General features: G+C 34.6%; 1 protein-coding gene across 1 annotated transcript; it reads right to left on the minus strand.

The window, feature by feature from the left end:
* Positions 1-270: 270 nt before the first annotated feature.
* LOC126668342 (uncharacterized) lies at positions 271-1,577 on the minus strand. The gene is made up of 3 exons (XM_050361547.1): positions 1,406-1,577; positions 1,188-1,304; positions 271-1,112 (listed from the first exon to the last, which is right to left on the minus strand). Exons 1-3 carry the CDS (start codon positions 1,575-1,577, stop codon positions 271-273), a joined length of 1,131 nt encoding a protein of 376 aa, XP_050217504.1.
* Positions 1,578-21,431: the final 19,854 nt, after the last annotated feature.

Raw genomic sequence — 21,431 nt, forward strand, 5'->3', positions numbered from 1 at the left:
ATGAAATGTGATCATCCTGCATGGTCAACAAATCGGGCTCTACGGGACCGAGATCGTAGTACTCCTGTCGGGCAGCCATAACTGCATATCGAAAAACCACATTTCAAATTACAAAAAATGAACACATTTCATAATAAGTAAACACATTCCAAACTAAAAAAAAAATAAACACATTTCATAGAAGGTAACCATTCATTCAAGTTCAATAGTACACAAAGTACATAAATTACAACCAACATGAAATTGAAAAGTTACACATTACAACTAACTCTAATTTCCTGGGTTCCTAGCAGCATTAATACAAACTTGTGCATGGTGGCCGAAACTAGAACATCTACTACACCATAAGGAACTTGGATCTTCTCTATACTGCTGATCCATCTCGTTCCTGAAGCGACGATTAACCGGTCGCCCACTCGATCTTTCCCATTGAAGATTTGGAACGAAGGAAGGCATGTTAGGGATCCTCCAGCGCTGGCGGTGACGCAATGGAATGAAAGGGGTGTCCCAACATTGGATTGCATTCTTGGTTTCATAGTGCCAACTGACGTAGTCGTGAGGGTTTAGTTTCTCCTTTGCACACAAGGCAATCGCATGAGAGCAAGGCAACTTCAGCTGCTGGAACTTACCGCACGTGCATTTTTTTTGACTGAGGTTGACAGTATGTGTGTTTCCTCCTTTTCCGGTCTTGTGGTTCGTCCCAGTTACCACTTGGGCTGTCATGGTGGTACGGTCATATGTCTGACTGGTATGATGGCGGGCCTTTGCAACCCTTTTCTTCAGTATGTGGTCCAGGATTGGAGTGTATTGAACCCCCTGAGCAATCAACTCTGAATAGGTCGTCATACGCCTTACGAACATGTCGACAAGCTTTTTAATTAAAGTCTCAAGCATTGATGAAATTGAAAGCCCCCTAATGTTCCTTAGGGTCGCATTGACAGACTCGGCATAGTTTGTTGTCATCACGTTGTGTCGCTGTCCCCGATGGTCGTGGGCCCTTGACCATTTTTCTTTCGGTCGCTGCTCGTCAGTTAACCATGCATAACCTTGTGGGCTTTTTATCCTTATGACTTCCATATATCTTTTGTATTTCTTCTTCTGATATTTCCGACCTACACATTATTTGACATCAATGTAAATGCACAGTTAAATGTTATCAAACTACCATCTTATGGTCGAAATAATACCTGCTTTCTCCATCAACTTTTTCAATGACTTGTCCCTAAAGTGAGTATTGAAATTACTGGCCAAGTTCCTTATGCAGAATTTGTGCGGAAAATCAACCCATTCAGGACGCCTCAGAACTGCTAAAATGCCAGCATGGCGATCAGAAATAATGGAAACCTTCCGTCCAAGAATGACCTATTCCCGCAAATGCCGATAAAATATTCGTAACTTTCATTACTTTCTGATTCCACAATTGCAAACGCTACTGGCATTATATGGCTGTTTCCATCTATCGCTAACGCTATCAACATCGTCATCTTGTGTCTCCCATACAAATGGGTCCCATCGACAAACAGAACAGGTTTGCAGAATCGAAATCCAGCAACCATCGGGAAGAAAGTCCAAAACATTCTAACGAACGTTCTAATATTCGGCTGAATTTAATATCCCGTATTTTTAAATTTTTTTTAAAAAAAAAATTAATTATAATTTTTGCATTCCGTCAAGTTTTAGGTAATTTATTATTATTATTATATGCTTTTATTTAATTTTATTTGAGTCGTTCGTTGATTCGGTCGTGATTCGATTCGTGTTCGGTTTGTTTATTAACTTTCGGCCTATGTATAATGATTATTATAAATAAAATAAATAATAATAATAGTAATAATAATTAAGCATGTTAAACCCATGCATGCAAATCATGAAATTTATTTTCTTTTCTCTTCATGTCATGGTGGCCCATTCACTTTTATGGCCAAGATCAGGCCCATACTTATGTTGTCTCCATAATAAGCAGTAGCTTATTCTACTGCAACTTCTTCTCTTATTTCCTTCGATAAAATCATTCTTTTACCCTAATATTTTCTAATTTTTTACAACGAACTCTAGCCGTCATTATACTTTTGTATTCCCTGAAAAAAAAACGATGCCAATCTCTCTCTCAAAACCTTGCTGTTTCGGTAAGTTTTTGTTGTTCTTAATTTTCAGTTTTGGTTATATCGACACTTCCGTATTTTGAATCGTTCTCTTTCGTTTTAGCGTTATATTTGGATCCGTCTCGTCCTCGTGGAAGTAGACTCATTCCTCTACAACTTTGCTTTTAGTTTTTGCAAAACGGTATGTAAATAATCCTGTTATATTCGCCGTCGTCACACCGTTTTCAATTGTTCTTAACTGTAATACTCTCTTGTTGTGTTGATAACGAACTGTTGCTGTCACTATAATGGTTATAGGATTCTTGAGTATTGATAAGCTAATGTCTGATTCATTTGTTAACCTTTAAATTCCATTATTCGTTGTCGTGATCGATTCGAACTCGCTATTCCAGTTGATGATTTGCGGCTGCCATTATTGAGACTCTGTTTCTTGTTCTTGTTGTTGTTATTATGTTGATGATTATAACTTTGTTTAGTCTTGATGGGGTCTCTGCTAAGGTTTGGGTGTTAAGAAAATTGTGAAGTGTTCATGTAGTAGGTTACTGTGTATTGCTAAATTTTCAGGGTAGAGGAAGATGATGTTTTGGAGGCGGGAATATGGTTGGGCTTTTCTTATTTATTTGTTTAATTAAGAAGACATAAGGGCAGTACACACATGTTGTTTGGCTTTCTTATTCTTATTGTTTATTGATTTTCTAATAGGATTAGAATAACGTGATAATGGGTTTGCATGGGTGGCTTTCTACCTTTGATTTGATTGGACAATAATTTACTTAGGATTATTATGGTTATTGATTTAGTTTAAATTGTATTAAATTATAATAATCCAAAAATGATATTTATCTTATAAACTATAATTATAATTACTTTTGTGTTATTGGTTACTTGTGTTTCAAGTTATTGAGTTCTGTTTTAAATTTTAAATTATTATTTTATCAAAATGTTATTTTCGCTTATAAACTGTGGTTTATTTTTTTTTTATAAGATATTTGGGTCGGGTTAGACTTGGGTCACCCGACATGTGGGTTTAACTTGGTAGTTTTAGAAACTCGGCTAACCCACTATTTGAGGAATTGATTTTATTTATTATTTAAATATTATTTTAATAATATTTGCGGATTGGATTTAAGTGCGAACTCAATAGTCTTGAATTAATTACGGCATTATAAATTATTTGAGAATTGTGTTTTTCTGTGATTTATCTGGCTATTTAATTGTGCTAGTCCTACGTGGTGTCTAGTAATCTTAGAGTTAGGGGTCGTTCGGATATTAACCTATTTATTATTTTAGACCTGTCGACTGCTCGTGCTTCGGAGTCTACGCAGGGTTAGCTGTTTGCAAAGATCACGTGGATAAGCAAGCAGTGAGTTTGTAGTGCTATTTACCGCTTTATTAAGTACCACATCGTATTTTAATATTATAAATGTTTGTGAACTGTTTTTACGGATTATGGAACTCGATTGAAACGAGCTACTCGATAGGCTTGTATCGAGACTGTGTGCACCGGTAAGTACTCTGGGAAACGGCAGACTAAAGTCTTGCTTACGCTGGTATAATTATATGACGAGGATTTGTTCCCGTCCACTCTGGGTTTATCGGTATGCTATGTCATACTTACGCTGGGATCATTTCAATACTGTTTTTCATAATCATATTATATTAGTATAAAAATGTTTTGATTTAAGGGTTTTAAACTTAATAAATGTAAATAGTATTGCGAACTCATCTCAGTATATCTGACCCCGTTGTTTTCCCAAATTTTCCAGGTTTATGATTTGAAAGCTGGTCCACTGCGATTCTTTTGATTCCTTGGAGGTTTTTATGTTATTAAACTAGTTTCTGTTTTCGAACTCTTAGACCGCAGTAGAACTAGTTTATATATTACATTTGTCATTGAATTTGGGATTGTCGATTAGACCGATTATTATTATTACCATGTTTACACTGGAATATTTTATTATTATATTTAAGGTTTGCTACCGGTTTTGGTACAACCATACCCATACCCTTGCGCCGGTCACGATTCATGAAATTGGGTCGTGACAAAGTTGGTATCAGAGCTTTAGTTTCGAACTAAGGCCAAATTTTTGCATGTTATGTGTTTATCGCTTTAAGGCATGTTAATTTTCGATATTAAATGATTTTTAGCTGAAAAATATTTTCCACGTTTTAAGGATTACATTGTTGGCCACGTATTGTTTTATATTTCCTTAAGAATTTTATTTTTGCCTAACTGGTGTTTTGACGCAAAAAGTTAAAGGGTTAGTCTGGACACGACACCCTAAAACATTATTTTCAGTATCTTGCCAGTAAAATGAAATTCATTTATTTCAAAATTTTATATCTGACTAAGGTTTGGAAAAGTGTTGTTCTTTTGAAATAAAATAAATTTCTCAAATTCTAAAAATTTGAATGTTACGTTTAACTTGGTGTTTTCAAGATAATGGTTCTGTAATAAAATTGTTTTGTAATGCGATACCGTTTTGATGATTCAATATTACTTTGGTAATTTTACCATATTTTGCTTTGTCAACACTTTGATGTTGTTGGTCTTATGCTCGATTTACTAATTTTGATTGAAGCCAATATTTCAGAAAAGATTGTTAAAGAATAATTGTTTTTTTCCACTTGGGCGAGGGGTGGATGTTATTACTTTGGGTGACGTCGAGCTACCTATTTTAAAAATATTGAGATTTATTTTCAAAAGGTGTTTCTTTTTTCGGATTTGAAAATGTGTTGCATACGTTTTATAAATGATATTATGGGTTTGACTTGGGTCACGCAAATTTGGAGTTGAGCTTGGAAGTGGTAATCACTCGGTAATTCGATGATTTAAATTGAGGCATTTGAAAATAATTATATCTATTGTTTTATAAAAGAGGTTTTCCGAAAAATGATTTTCAAAACTGTAGGGCTCGATATGAACTTGAAATCTATTTTTGTAAATTTTATCTTCGAGATGGATTTTGATGCGTAGTTTCGATCAATATCTTTATTTATTTTAATATGATTTGACGTTTTGAGCATGTCATTATATGATTTAATATTGTAATCATTTCCGGGTTGTTTGGTTGTTACCATGTCTGTAGGAAATTCGTTGATCATATAAGATGTTCTATGCTCAATCCTTTGATATTTATATTGTTTAACTATCCGAATGAAAAATTGTTTTACTGCAAGATGCTTAAGTGTTTTTCGGATGTGTGATCAATTCTTGACTTATATTACTGTGTTATTATTCTTGTCTCTAGTGTTTGATTAAGTTATGCCTTATCAGTTTTTGTCTTCGTTGACCTCATTGTGTGGAGTAGCACGTGAAGGTATTCCTCGCCAGTTTTCTTTGGCCTAACTTTGGCGTTGGTGTCGATGTGCTATTCGAACCTTTGTTTTGACCCTGCGATTAGTTTAGATGTTCTAGTTGGTTTAGCCGGATCGAACGTTTGACTTTAGAAATCGAAGTGATTAATTTTCTTATCAAAAATTCGAGGAGAGGTCCTCAAGAGCTATTTGTAGATTCGAATTTCGAATCTGTCCTAGTCAGAGGAAGGCGATTTGAGTTACTCAGCACCGGTAGAATAATTCTACTCGTGAGTGCTTACCTCGTGCGTGGAATTTCAAGTGTTATGCATTTCTAGATCGTGTTCGTTGTGAAATTGGAATATCAAAATCTTTCGGCTATTGGCATTCTGGAAGAGGATGTGGAAACTGTGTTCGAGGTAGATCAGTGTAGTAATACACTGGTGTTTTCATTGGGTAGATCGGTGAAACACCGAAACTGATAGTGGAGCTGTGAAGGCGTTCGTATTGTTTGATGTCTTTGGAAATTTTTCAATTTGATTTGAGGGGGAATTCGTTATTAGGTAAATTTTAGTTTCCTTGTTGATGTTGGGTTATTTCGTTAATGACAATGCAAATTGGTGAACTAGGATAATGGAGATGGGCAAATATGTCAAAATGGGCGAGTGCACGTCTCACAGAGTGTAATGTCTAGAAAATGTTTCAAGGGAAAATTGATTTCAAATGTTAAATGGTTAAAGAAATTGAAATGTTTTTTAATTGTGCCCAGACATGTCATGAACATGCATTTCAAATGCCACGAATAGGAAACTGCATCGAGCATTCAGCATGATCACTAATTAAAAGAGAAATAAATAATTGATACATGCATTTAGAACATTCATCACGGCATTAGACTTTTAGGGTTGAGTGCAACTCTTTGGGGATGAGAGCTGTCATCACCCTGGCGCACAATTATGAAAAATAAATTTTATCAGTGAGAATTTTCAAGAAAAATGTTTTGTTATAAACTCGCGAGTTATATTGTGAAAACGATGTTTATAAAGTTATTAAAATTCAAACGGTTTTGAAATTTTTATTTGGTGGGAATCTAGACAAATACTCTGTGATGACGGTTGTGATTTAGGAGAAGTTACTTTGTAGGGTTTATTCAATTTTGTCGGAGTATCACTATTTGGTAAATAGGAACTATGGTTATAAGGTTGCACTCAAGGTTTAGTTCGGATATAAGAATTGTGTCAGCTTAGAGTTGGCATCCGAGGATTTTTGATTTAATGAAATTGGTTATGCTCTGCGTGTCTATTTACATTGAAAAATTTAAAAAAAATTTTGTTTTTACAGATGCAATTTCTGTACAAAAAGTTTTGATACCGATATGGTAATGTTTTGTAAATAAAAGAATTCTTATTTGTGAAATTTTAAATTTTTTTGAGAAGTGATAAAACTTTATCAGTTTTGATTTAAAAGTGAATTTTAAGATTATACTAAACGAACGATTTTATAAAATCATGAAATTTTTGACAGTAAGGTTCGGTTATGATTTCAAATTGAGAGTATTTTATTATGTTGATACGTTTATAAACAAAAGGATTTTTCAACGGGTTAATTATTTCGGTTGAAAGTGAAAATTTAATTTGAGGTGCTAATGATTTCAAATTTAAAGTGAATGGTGTTATTATATATTTTATGTTTGCGGAAGGCGTTTTTCTATGATTTTTTTTTTTGTTCTTAGCATAACCAGTAAACTGATGGATTGCTGTCTGATCTAATCGGTCTTTTGTAGGATTCGAGATTTTAGTGATTCAAATAAATTTTGAGGATAATTTTTTTTTTAGGAGTTTAAGTTATATATTCCTTAAAATTTTGTGTGTTTTCTTACGTCTGAGTTCGAAAAGCTGATGATATTGTCGAACTGATTTTAGTTAGTTGAACCGAGACGATACTAGAGGTATTTAGTTTCAGCCGTTATTTTGTGAGAGCATATATAAGAAGGACGACATTTTGAATTTGCCTGTATGCTTGTTAGACGTTTTAAGTTTTCTCATATGAGGTATTTGGTGTTGTGACCACTATAAGTGATATAGTGCGTAGGCGTTAAGGAATGTACGATTATTTCTAGTGAAAGTGTATGTATGCTTCGGCTTGTAGTATTGGAGTTTGGCTTAGTAAGGTTACGATTTAAATTTTGGGATTGTTCCTACACTTGTGGTGTTACTTTGGTAGTCTCTGAGACTTGAATTTGTTCTTTTGAAATTTTCTTCCTCGTATAGCGTATTGGTTTTTTTTTTCGCGTTTAAAAAAAATTAATTTTAATTCGTTCACACGTGGTGTTTGGAGAATCGTTTGAGGTATCAGTTTGTTGAACTCATAATGTTCTTTTGCGTACGCGTGTGGTGGTCTTTCGAGTTTTCAAAACAGTTTAAATTCAAAGTCGTATTTTTATAAGTTGGGGAGAATATAGCACCCCATATATTTTCAACGTGTCTTCGGCTAAATTGCATTTCGTTTCGTTTGACTCTCCTTAGTTGTCATTGTGATAGAATTACCTTAGGTAAGAGTTTGGTTTAAATCTTTTGAGATTGCATTTTTATTTTCTTATCCGTTGAGTTGTCCCTCGATCGTGAGTAATCTTGGAAATCTGAAATTGTGATGCGTATATTTTCTTTCGTTCCGTCGAGGATGCGTTACTTCGTGTTTTGAGTTATATGTGAGTATTACGTATTTTAATTGAGTTTTTATTACTTGGCTTTGTGGTAAATTCGAGGACGAATTTTAAATAAGTTGGGGAGAATGTAATATCCCGTATTTTTAATTTTTTTTTTTAAATTTTAACTATAATTTTTGCATTCCGTCAAGTTTTAGGTAATTTATTATTATTATTATATGCTTTTATTTAATTTTATTTGAGTCGTTCTTTGATTCGGTCGTGATTCGATTCGTGTTCGGTTTGTTTATTAACTTTCGGCCTATGTATAATGATTATTATAAATAAAATAAATAATAATAATAATAATAATTAAGCATGTTAAGCCCATGCATGCAAATCATGAAATTTATTTTCTTTTCTCTTCATGTCATGGTGGCCCATTCACTTTTATGGTCAGGCCCATAATTATGTTGTCTCCATAATAAGCAGTAGCTTATTCTACTGCAACTTCTTCTCTTATTTCCTTCGATTAAATCATTCTTTTACCCTAATATTTTCTAATCTTTTACAACGAACTCTAGCCGTCATTATACTTTTGTATTCCCTGAAAAAAAAAACGATGCCAATCTCTCTCTCAAGACCTTGCTGTTTCGGTAAGTTCTTGTTGTTCTTAATTTTCAGTTTTGGTTATATCGACACTTCCGTATTTTGAATCGTTCTCTTTCGTTTTAGCGTTATATTTGGATCTGTCTCGTCCTCGTGGAAGTAGACTCATTCCTCTACAACTTTGTTTTTAGTTTTTGCAAAACGGTATGTAAATAATCCCGTTATATTCGCCGTCGTCACACCGTTTTCAATTGTTCTTAACTGTAATACTCTCTTGTTGTGTTGATAAAGAACTGTTGCTGTCACTATAATGGTTATAGGATTCTTGAGTATTGATAAGCTGATGTCCGATTCATTTGTTAACCTTTAAATTCCATTATTCGTTGTCGTGATCGATTCGAACTCGCTATTCCAGTTGATGATTTGCGGCTGCCATTATTGAGACTCTGTTTCTTGTTCTTGTTGTTGTTATTATGTTGATGATTATAACTTTGTTTAGTCTTGATGGGGTCTCTGCTAAGGTTTGGGTGTTAAGAAAATTGTGAAGTGTTCATGTAGTAGGTTACTGTGTATTGCTAAATTTCCAGGGTAGAGGAAGATGATGTTTTGGAGGCGGGAATATGGTTGGGCTTTTCTTATTTATTTGTTTAATTAAGAAGACATAAGGGCAGTACACACATGTTGTTTGGCTTTCTTATTCTTATTGTTTATTGATTTTCTAATAGGATTAGAATAACGTGATAATGGGTTTGCATGGGTGGCTTTCTATCTTTGATTTGATTGGGCAATAATTTACTTAGGATTATTATGGTTATTGATTTAGTTTAAATTGTATTAAATTATAATAATCCAAAAATGATATTTATCTTATAAACTATAATTATAATTACTCGGTAATTATTATTTTAAGAATATTATTTTGGTGTGTCAATTTGCTTAAAATTATACGTTTAGCTTTTTATTTAATTATTTTTGTTGTTATGAAATTAATTGTGTTATTGGTTACTTGTGTTTCAAGTTATTGAGTTTTGTTTTAAATTTTAAATTATTATTTTATCAAAATATTATTTTCGCTTATAAACTGTGGTTTATATTTTTTTTGATAAGATATTTGGGTCGGGTTAGACTTGGGTCACCCGACATGTGGGTTTAGCTTGGTAGTTTTAGAAACTCGGCTAACCCACTATTTGAGGAATTGATTTTATTTATTATTTAAATATTATTTTAATAATATTTTCGGATTGGATTTAAGTGCGAACTCAATAGTCTTGAATTAATTACGGCATTATAAATTATTTGAGAATTGTGTTTTTCTGTGATTTATCTGGCTATTTAATTGTGCTAGTCCTACGTGGTGTCTAGTAATCTTAGAGTTAGGGGTCGTTCGAATATTAACCTATTTATTATTTTAGACCTGTCGACTGCTCGTGCTTCGGAGTCTACGCAGGGTTAGCTGCTTGCCAAGATCACGTGGATAAGCAAGCAGTGAGTTTGTAGTGCTATTTACCGCTTTATTAAGTACCGCATCGTATTTTAATATTATAAATATTTGTGAACTGTTTTTACGGATTATGTAACTGGATTGAAACGAGCTACTCTATAGGCTTGTATCGAGACTGTGTGCACCGGTAAGTACTCTGGGAAACGGCAGACTAAAGTCTTGCTTACGCTGGTATAATTATATGACGAGGATTTGTTCCCGTCCACTCTGGGTTTATCGGTATGCTATGTCATACTTACGCTGGGATCATTTCAATACTGTTTTTCGTAATCATATTATATTAGTATAAAAATGTTTTAATTTAAGGGTTTTAAACTTAATAAATGTAAATAGTATTGCGAACTCATCTCAGTATATCTGACCCCGTTGTTTTTCCAAATTTTCAAGGTTTATGATTTGAAAGCTGGTCCACTGCGATTCTTTTGATTCCTCGGAGGTTTTTATGTTATTAAACTAGTTTCTGTTTTCGAACTCTTAGACCGCAGTAGACCTCATCGCCTACGCCAAATAATATAGAAAGTATTAGAGTTAGAATAGAAAATGTTTAATTCACCGTTAAACATGATTACATACCTTCCGCATGCTAGAATGAATCTGAATTTACGTGAACCATATTATGCATTAAGTCATTAATACATCCGAACGATTCATACCAGTCCCCGTAAACAGAAGCAATTGCCTTCTCCTTTGCATACCACGTTCTTTTATATGGAGGCCTCACTCTATGTTCATCCCAAATGCCAGGAATAAGGGTATTAACGTGTATGTCACGCTGCTCCATCACTTCCCTCCGCACGTATTTCGCAATTTCTCGTGCCCCAAAATTTCTATGATTAGCATTTGGCACCAGCTCATTGCACGTATGCGGCCCGATATATTTTGTGCATGTCCACGTATGATTTGCTTGAAGCCGAGTTACACGCATCCACCATTTGCAAATAGGATGATACCTACATACCAGCACAATAGTATAGTTGGTTGTCCGGTGACTTTTGTGCTCCCTTCCATTCTCAACAGAATAAGCAGTAGCACATGCCTGAACAGAATCACGATTTAGGAAGATCATCCCAATTTGGAACTCCATCCCAGGATTCCACATAAGATTCTCATCAGAATCCGGTGCCACATCAAAATCATCCAAATTGACATGGTTAAAACCTTCTGGGAGTTGCGATTGATACACTGTGTTTTCTCCAGAATCATGATCATTGCAATCCTCTTGCTCTTCTGCCTCTTCCTCGCAGCCATAAAAATCCTCTTCATCATCTTCATCTTCATCACTCCCTTTCTCCGACCCACTTGATTCACTCAGAACCAACTAATCCACAGAGACATCGTTACAAATAGCAGTACGGTACTCCACGTAAAATTCTAAAGTATCAAACCCTCGGTACCGCATCGTCTCACTTAAAATTCCAAAAATATGCTCGTTGTTTTCCACACTGAGTACAACGAGTAGGAGATAATACGACCACTTTCAATTTTTGGAAGCCGAAAGTAGATTTTTGTAATCTCCACTTCCGAGTCCGTAGCGACTGCCCTTATACAAATATTCCTCAATTCTTCAAAATTCATCCTATCAATAATTGGCATATCCACCCGACGGCCGCCCTGGTATTCTACACCAGCCGAAGAGCTTACCATGCGGCCATCGCACCATATCACAAACGATAGGTTCATAGTCGCCGTTGTTATAGATTTTATCAAAATAAATATGCATCAAACTTATTTTAGTTTATAGCATTTTTTCAAATTCATTAAATAAAGTCTAATCTTTTTAACAATTTTTCCTAAACCGATTTTTCATAGTGTTTACAATTTTTTTGTATACACATCAACATGCTTTATATCTATCTAACTTAAAATTTCTCAAGAAACTACAATAACACCTATTATTTTTACTAACAGTAAACTAATTGAAAAATATGAAATATTAATAAATTATACTAACACCTACGAATTTTTTAAACATACAAATATTATTTTTTGTATGAAATAAAAATATGACATATTTTTTTTACTACCATTTTTTTTAACATACAAATATTATTTTTCTAATTTAATATAACAATTAAAGCTATATTAACGTATTATTTTTCTAATTTAATATAATATTTAAAAATGAAATTTTTTTTTACCTCTTGCAGTCCTTAAATAGCGCTAAAAAAAGATAATGTAGTCCGTTCCACAATAAAATCCGCTCCACAATAAAATCCCCTTCAAAATCCGCTTGAGAAATAAACTACACTACATATTGAGAGAAAAATAAATTTGTGAGGTGAGGTGTGTTGAAAATGGGGGCTGAGTGCCCCCATCATATACACTGCAATCCGGGATATTAAATCGCGGATTGCAGTGATTATTACTGTTGGAAGCCTTCCAACAGTAATAAAATTAATGCCATCCGCGATATTAAATCGCGGATGGTATTAATTTGGGTTAATTACTCCAGATGGAGTAATTAACCCAATCCGCGATTTAATATCGCGGATTGCCACATAATCCGCGATATTAAATCGCGGATTAGGTGGACCCAGGCACAAATTTGGGATTAATTCCCAAACAGGTACGAAATTATAATTTTAAAAAACCCTATGCTAGTCACTACAGCTGAATCATGAAGGAAAGGTCTTCCAAGGATGGCATTGTATGTTAGCTCCATATCGACTATGTTAAATAGTGACATAACCTTTCTGTTGATTCCTCTCTCCGGACCGATTATTACTTCCAAAGTGACCGCTCCTAGCGGATTGATGGACGGGCCACCGAGTCCTGATAACGGGATCGGGACTTGGCGCAACCTTGACACGGTTCTTCCAAGCATTTTATATGCCGCGTTTGTCATGAGATTCACTGCACTTCCTTCATCAATTAGGATTCGCTCCATGTTCCAATTCTCAATGATAGTAGTCACCACCAAGGCATCATTATGGGGTGCTTTCACGTGCTCGTAGTCTTCAACATCGAAGATTACGGGTGGCATGTGGGTTTCTCTGTTGTTCATCACTTCTTTCTTTTGCTTTCTTCTAATTGTTGAGCTGCTATGTCCTCCTCCATTGATCATGTGTATGGTTCCCAATATTTTGGATGGGCGTTCGTCTTCTTTCTCTTTTCCTTTGTCATCTCTGCTTCTTTTTTCTCCTTTGTCGTTGTTTTTTGCTTTGTGGGCCATGAATTTCCTCAGTTCTCCTGTATCTATCATTCTCTCGATTTCGACTTTCAAATCTCTGCAGCTGTCTGTTTCATGTCCGTAGTCTTCGTGGAATTTTCAGTATTTTCTTGTGTCTCTTATTTCGGCTTTCATCTTCGGCGGCCATACTACGTTTTTGACGTTTTCTTTGATCCACATAAGGACGTTGGTTCGGCTGGTATTTAATGGTGTGAAGTTGCTTTCATCGTCTCGGGGGTCGTACCTAGGTTCATATATTGTTTGGGAGGCGAATCGCCTACTTTCTTCTGGCCTTCCTCTTCGGTCTTCGGATTTCGACTTCGGTTTTTCTTTGGATTTTTCTTTCGATTCTTTTCCCTTTGCTTCTTTCCCACGAATTGCCCTCCGGCCCTCGTCTAGCTCGAAGTATTTTTGTGTTATGCCCATCAAATTCGAGAAAGTCGTGGGTTTATTAACCAGCAGCTTGTCTACTAGTTTTCCGAATCGCGTTCCTTCTCGCAATGCTTCGGTTGCCATGTCGACGTTCAGGTTATCAATCTTCATAGCTTGCTTGTTGAATCGTTCGATATAGCTTCTCAGCGTTTCTCCTTCTTCCTGAATGCATGACCTTAGGATGCTTGTGGTCGTTTTTGCTGGTATATTTGTGAGATATCTGTTGAGAAACTTTGTCGACAGTGAGGCGAAGCTTTTGATAGATCCTGGTTTCAGCTTGTTATACCATCTTTAGGCGGTACCTGTGAGTGTGGTTGGGAATACCCTGCATAGAATTGCGTCCGATACGCTGAGTAGCCCCATGGTGGCTGTGAATCTGGAGGAATGATCCCGCGGATCTCCTTCTCCGTTAAACGTTGGCAAGACTGGTAGCTTCATGTTATATGGAATTGTTTCCTCCATGATTTCGGGCGAAAGGGGTGATCCCTTGAGCCTGAGATCGTCTATATCCAGCTCTTCCGGCTTCAATTTCTTTAGTGACTTGGATATCTTTTCTTCCAAATCTTCTTCTACTACGTATGTGGCTTTGCTCTTTTGGGACGATTCTGAGGACTCGCCTTCCCCTTCTTGGTGTTTTTTCTTCGGCTGTTCTTTCCATGTGTCTTTGTCCTGTCGTTTACTCCTGAGTGGGGTATCTTCTTTTTCTTTCTCCCTTCGTTCTTCTCTTTTTGAGTTTAACCCGCTTCGGGCGTCATCTTGATTTTGCTCATTTCTAGGTGTTTCGGAGGTTTGTTCGTTGGACTTTTCTTTTCCATTCTCTTGATTTTCTGGGCATTTTTCGTCACTTCTGTTTTCATTTTTCCGTCGGTTTTTATCGTTTCTTCCCTCGTTTCTTTCTTTGTTTCCTCTGTTTTGGTGTTCCCTCCTTTTGTCGTTTCCTCCCCTTTTTTGCTCTTGTCTGCCTGGATTTGCGTTTTCGGTTCTTCCTCTTCTTCTCGTTGCTGTTGGGCTGAAATTATCCCTCAGTATTTTCATCGTTTCTTCATGTCAATCGTTTGTTCTTTTTGCTTCATTGGCCAATTTATCCAGGTTTGCCTGGACAGATTCTAGTACTTTTTTCAGCATCTCGTTGTACAAATCTTGCGCTGCCATGCCTGGCACTGGTTGTTCATCGGTGCTTAGGTTGAAAGCAATTGGGTTGCTTCCTCTCATCGGGTTAGTTTGGTATTGGGGTGTCGAAAAAGAGGGTCCTCCGGTACCACTTCTTTCTTCGGAGCTGTGGAGCCCATCTTTAGTGACGTTGATTGTTTCCGGCGTGCTTTTTGGATCCATTGGTTGTTTGTATTTTAGGTTCATTCCTTCAGAAGTCATCTTCTTCAATGAGATTTGTTTTGAGTTCAGAAAAGCTTCTTTGAATTGAAGTTGAGTTAAGCCTTTCCCACAGACGACGCCAATTAATGGAGTCTGCCTTCTGAACCGGTGAATGAGACCTGCAAACAGGGTAGAAAGCTAATCGGACGGTGGTTGTCCGATTAACTCTCCGATGCTAAAGTCAGTTTAGAGCTTTGAGGAGCGTTTTGAGTATATGAATGTAATTGTGTTTCAAGGCATACCTCATGCTCCTTTTATAGTAGATGAATGCATACTTTGTAGAGTTATAGTAGGTAAGTGAATTCTACTTTGTAGGGATTGAGCCTACTTTGTAGGGATTCACCCTGATTTAGCGTGATCTACCTTATTCACACATGAGCCCTATTTAGGAACGTCTTCCTAAATAGTCTCGCCTTCCTAAGATAGAGCTTATCTTTCCATGTTGGAGACTGTGTCCAAATGGGAAGATACTTCGAGATATCATAGTAGATTTGGCGATTTGTTCGAATTCTGGATTAACGCGCTTTAAGTGGATCCTAAGGGATTCGGTCTTCGTCTCATTGAATGATACATCGGCGGATCCTATGGATTTGGCCGTCTTCCTCATGTATTCAGGTCTTTCATTGGGAGTCCGGTATCACATGAGATTGGATCTCCTGTGACTCGGCTCCATTGTAATTAGTGTAGGATTCGGTATCCATCAATTAATAAGAAAAATAAGGAAAAGAATGATAAACGACAATATTTAAATATTTCATTGATAATTATTCTTTTTCATTACAAAACATAAAAATATTTAAAGGGAACTAATCCTCTTTCTCTGAAAAGAGGTACTTATCAAAGATTTCTCGTATTTCACGAGAAGAGTAAGAACCCTATCTGCCCTTTCCAAACCATCACCACCTAGATGGATTGTCTACTTTGTACTTTGCAGAACAGCTATCACCTTCCTTTTCACGTACTCGTAATACTCCATGACAGACATTTCATCTAAATTAACAACAGAGACGACTTTTTGTTATCCATAATTCTTATCAAAAGCAGAATAACTTAGCAGAAGCAGAAGATTATAAGAAAAGGAAATATATTAAGAGTTGTGAGAAAAGTATTGTGGAAATCCACTATTTATAGCAATACTAACACGATTATCTAAAGACACGCAGGCACGAAAATATGAAGAGTCAAGCATGCACAGTTACAGATATTCAAAAATCAAAAATTATGATTACAATAAAGAATTAAAGAATTATACATTAAATTAATAAAATTGTTATACTATACTGAAATTAATAAATTTGTTCTTTTAAATTAATAATGTATAACTAGTGTATTTTTAGTATAATATGACTAATATCTAATTATAAAAATAATATTTGTAATTAGTTTAAAATTTTAATTAAAGTTATAATGAAATAGTATAAATGTTAAAGTTTAAGAAAAAAATACGAAAAGACATATTTGAATAAAATTGAATGATCATTAGATGCCAAATTAAAGAAAGAAGTTTTACTTACCAATAAAATTAAATTTGAATTGTCATATCTTATAATGTCCATATTCAGAGTTATCTTACACAGTTGAAATTCAAAAATAATGATTACAAGAAAGAAAAAGGAACTATATTTGAAGTTGAAACGACTATTAAACCAAAAAAAAGGAATTATACTTCAATTTATCAAAAAATTGTATTATTAGTCTATAGTTATTGTATAATTAGTGTATAGTTTGTGTAATAAAAATTATATAATATTCTTTTTTATTTTATATTATAATTTTATTGCATACTTGCAATATGAAAATTGTTAAATTAAAAAAAATGATGTTCCCCTTAAAGTTAAATGTTTATTATCAAATCTCATCTGAAAATATGTTCATAATTAAAGTAAAGAGTTCAAATACAAAAATAAACAGAAATCAAAAAACAAAAATTATGTTCATAATCTGAAATTGCATACTAATGAATGATGTATAGTGAGAGTATTCTTTTCACTTAAAAACAGAAATCAAACAAAAAAATATAATTTAAATAACTTAATTTGTCATATATATAGAAGTGATTCGATTACAACAACAAATAAAACAAAGAACATATCCTATTAAAAATAAAATTACTTTTCTTTATCAGATAAACTAGTCTCAACATAATCAGAAGTTGAAGCACGTTCAGATATCATCTCCAACATCTTCCTATCAATAATTTCACGAATCCTACGTGAAGCAGCAAGTACCCTTTCAGTTCTTTGTGTGGCAATATCGTCGAGATGAACCGTTGCACGAGTATTCTCTAGAATAGAAATCATATTCTAAATGAGAGAAAAGGTTTTTTTTAGGAGTCATTGTGCTTTTAGATTCAGAAGAATGGGAGAGATTTTTCTTATCCATTTTTCTTTTCAAACTAATTTCAAAAGATAAAGATTGTAAGAAAATGATTGTGGAAACCCATTATTTATACCAAAAGAAAAGAGACTATAGGAAGACACGTAGATAAGCTATATGAAGAGACACGTATGAACATTAGACATTTGAAATTGAAAAGTTATGATAACAGCAAAGAAAAAAACCACAAGTAAACCGCTATTAAACAACAAGTAAACCGCTATTTTTTAAATTTGAATTGAAAATCATTTTCTAATATCCTGTATTTTTCCGTCATGGTTTCGTTGTGTTTCCGACTTAGTTTCAGATTATTAATGGTGGACTTATCAAGTGTGAAATTTTAATTGGGGTTGGATTTGTATCTTGTATGTGTCGCATAAGTCGTGTGAGTTTTTGATGGCGATTTGATTTGTATCCGGATTATAATCGATGTTGTGTTCGTGTGCCTTCTAAATCTGACATGTTTTGATAATACATTCATATCTCCCAATTGAACCGTTGGATCGGGCTCATTTTTTGATATGCTGTGCACGCCAAAACGTTGACCGTTGGATCAAAATTTGAGGCCCTTTGGAGCAGCGATGGAGTGCACGATCGTGCACGCAAGTGCACGAACGTGCACTGTGCTGTTACGGGATTTCAGGTATTTAAATAGACCTCTTACGTTTTTAAAACCCTATTTTGTTCATTCTATTGTTTTCTATCAACCCTAGTCGACCCTTTTCAGGGAAAAACCTTCAGAGACTTTAGAAACATCTTTTCCTTTCATTCCTTCGAGTTTCGGTATGTGATTTAACGTTATTCTTATTATTCTTTTCGTATCGCAACGCCGCTGAAATTCTTGCGTTCTTCATTATGGTTAGTTCCAATCTGAAGTGTTCTATCCGGTTCATAGTATCATTCGTTCTCAATCATCCTTACGCCTTATAAGCGAATTCGGTATGTGAACTTTACTCGTTATACATCGATACGATTGTCGTTCCAAACTAGTTGTGGCTGCCGTTCTTAACTTTTTTTGCTGCCATTTGTCTAACTTGTTAGGGCGAGATTATCATTGTTGTTTGGCCCTTAGTTGACGTCTCATTCGAGTTGTATCGTCGCTGAGTCGATGACCTTATTTTATCAAGCGGTACGCTGATTTTCCTTGAGCTTTTTGTCGGATTCCATGGCTGCCATAACTCTATTTTTGTTGCTATGCTTACTTGTTCTTGGTATTATAACTATGGATTCTTTGTTAACTTGGAATTCAGTAGAATGTTTGATTAACAAAATTGTTGGGTCATCGCTTGGTTTGTATTGATTAGTTGTTAGTGTTACATAATTGCTATATTTGAATCATGCTTGGCGCGATGTATAAGTTTATGGCAGAAACTTAGTATTTGAATTGGAGGGATGACTTAATGGCCATTATGCTTACCAAATTGTCTTGATTAAAACAAGTAAATACTTCAAGTTAGTTTTATCTATAGTTATTGTTTTTAACTTTTGAAACTCGTTGTGATTTATAAATTTGTAAGCAATATTATTTTATAACCTCAATTTTATATAATTACTCGGGTAATTATTTTTGAATTTGAAAATCATTTTGACATGTCATTTTTACTAAATTACGATTTAGCCCTTGGACGTTTTCGGGACTCTGGATATAAAATAAGTGCGGTCAGTGGTAACTCGGTGTAGCTCAGCTCTCGGGACCAGGCCTATTAGATTATGATTATACTTAGTAATTGTGGATTAGGGTTCCAACTATTATACGTAATATTGTTATTAAATGTTCTGAACGGTTTTAAAGGTTTTCCACTTGATAAATATAAATAGTGGTATGAACTCATCTCAGTATATCTGACCCCGTTGCTTTTCCAATTTTTTCAGGGTTATGATATGAGCGAGTCAGCTGCTCTCCGATTCTTTATTTCCTCAGAGGTTTCACTTTATTTAGTAAAGTTGTTAAACTGATTTTATTCTTAGACCGCAGTAGTAATTAGAAGTCTTATATGTCTAATACTTGTTATAAACTCATTCAATGAATTATTGATGTTTTGGCATTCTTTTATGAACTTGGGTTAATATGTATTTCCGCCATGTTTAAGACCCAGAGTTGGCTAACACTTTATAATAGATGTGTATTTTATGAACTGCTAGAACTAGGCTAATGTCTCGGTTACCCCGAGCATTGGTTTTCTTGCAGGTTTATGTTTTTGTTGGTTATCCGCAAGGCTAGCTGCGGGTTTTGGTACAACCATACTCATACCCTAGCGCCGGTCGCGATTCATGAAAATGGGTCGTGACAAAGGTGGTATCAGAGCTTTGGTTTCAAATCTAGGCCTTATGCATGTTATGGGTTATGTATTTTGGCATGATAAGTTAATATCGTGTCATAGGAACTACTGCGGAATTAGGATTCATGTCTTGTCTTTTAAAACGTCATCTTTTATTTTCAAACTTTCAGCCTACCTCCTATAGGTGACGTCTGTCAGTCTTTATTTGGTGTTGATGCTATGATTGACTATTAATTTCACTTGGATGTTACTTGCTGTGTTTTATCATGTTGAGGTTTTCACTTGGGTGAATATAATTGCTTTCGATTTCTCGGGAAATCTTAGGTTGGTAAATTTTTCTAAAACTCATACTTGGGTATGATGTTGTTTGATAAACATTGGCGTTTATGCCTGATACAATTTTGAGTATATGGTATGGTTACGGCTACTTTACATGATGCGTTAAATTGCTTTTACCTTATTAATAAAGTACATCTTTGCTTTGGCCTCGATTGTTGATTTTAAATGTGATCGTATGTTGGGCGTTAGCCTTGTTTTTTTTTATTAAAGAGATTTTGGGTTAAACTTTAAAACGTGTTTTGGTGGTCATACATTTGACCACATGTTGTTTTAAAGATTTTCATTGAGAATATTGTTTTATCCGATTTGTGTTTCGACACAAAATCATAAGAGAAGTTTGACTTTTAATTCTTTAAAGGTTTGATTTTGGTTAAGTGGCCACTAAAAAAAAATTCTTGTGTTTTGAAATATAATATTTGGTTTAGTGTTAACAAACGATTATTTCAAAAATATATTTTTAAGAGATGGATCATTGATTTGAGAATTTAACTTTGAAGTTATTTGACCATATTGTAGTATGTCAACATTTTGATTTTTGGGATTTACGAATTGGATGTTTGAAATTAAAGATTTCACTTGAATTTTTTTTAAATTACCATTTAGCGGTTGGGTTACTTTGATCTCTCAATTTTAAAAGGATGGAAATCTTATTCAAATTTTTTTCCCGGTTTTACAAATATTTTGAACCCGTTTTATAAATGATTGTATTGGGTTCGACTTGGGTAACCCAAATTTAGGAGTTGAGCTTGGTAGTTGTAACGACTCGGCAAACTCGATGGTTTCATAGATTGAAATACTTGAGTATATTCTTTTAAGCAATGGATTAATAGGAAGATATTTTTTTGGAAACCGATTTTGTTTTAACCGTGGGCTCAACTAAAATTTTGGAAGTTTTGTGGATGACTTTAAATTTCAAAATGAATTTTAAAGCGTACTCTTAAAAGATGATATAATTACCAGTTGATTTTGTTATACAAATTCAAGCTTGTTTTAGCATGTCTTGATTTTGTCTCAAAGTATATTTGGGTTAATTTTGTTCAATGGTATGCTTACGTGATTTATGGGTTGTAAAAATCGTAATAGTTTTGGTTTTGATTTGTGTTGTATAATTCGCTTACCTGTTGGAATAAGTTAATTGTTTTGTTTTGTCTTTTCGTGCGAAGTAGCATGTGGGATGATTTATTTCATGCGGTTATTGGTTTGATTGTGAGTCGAACTTTGTTCAGACCCTGTGTTGATATAGTATCAACTGGGGATAAGCTGGGTTTGTTATATTGTTGTTATGGATCAAAATATTTGAGTTTCGATATCG

This window comes from Mercurialis annua, linkage group LG2, assembly GCF_937616625.2.
Source record: "Mercurialis annua linkage group LG2, ddMerAnnu1.2, whole genome shotgun sequence".
NCBI classification, from domain to species: domain Eukaryota; kingdom Viridiplantae; phylum Streptophyta; class Magnoliopsida; order Malpighiales; family Euphorbiaceae; genus Mercurialis; species Mercurialis annua.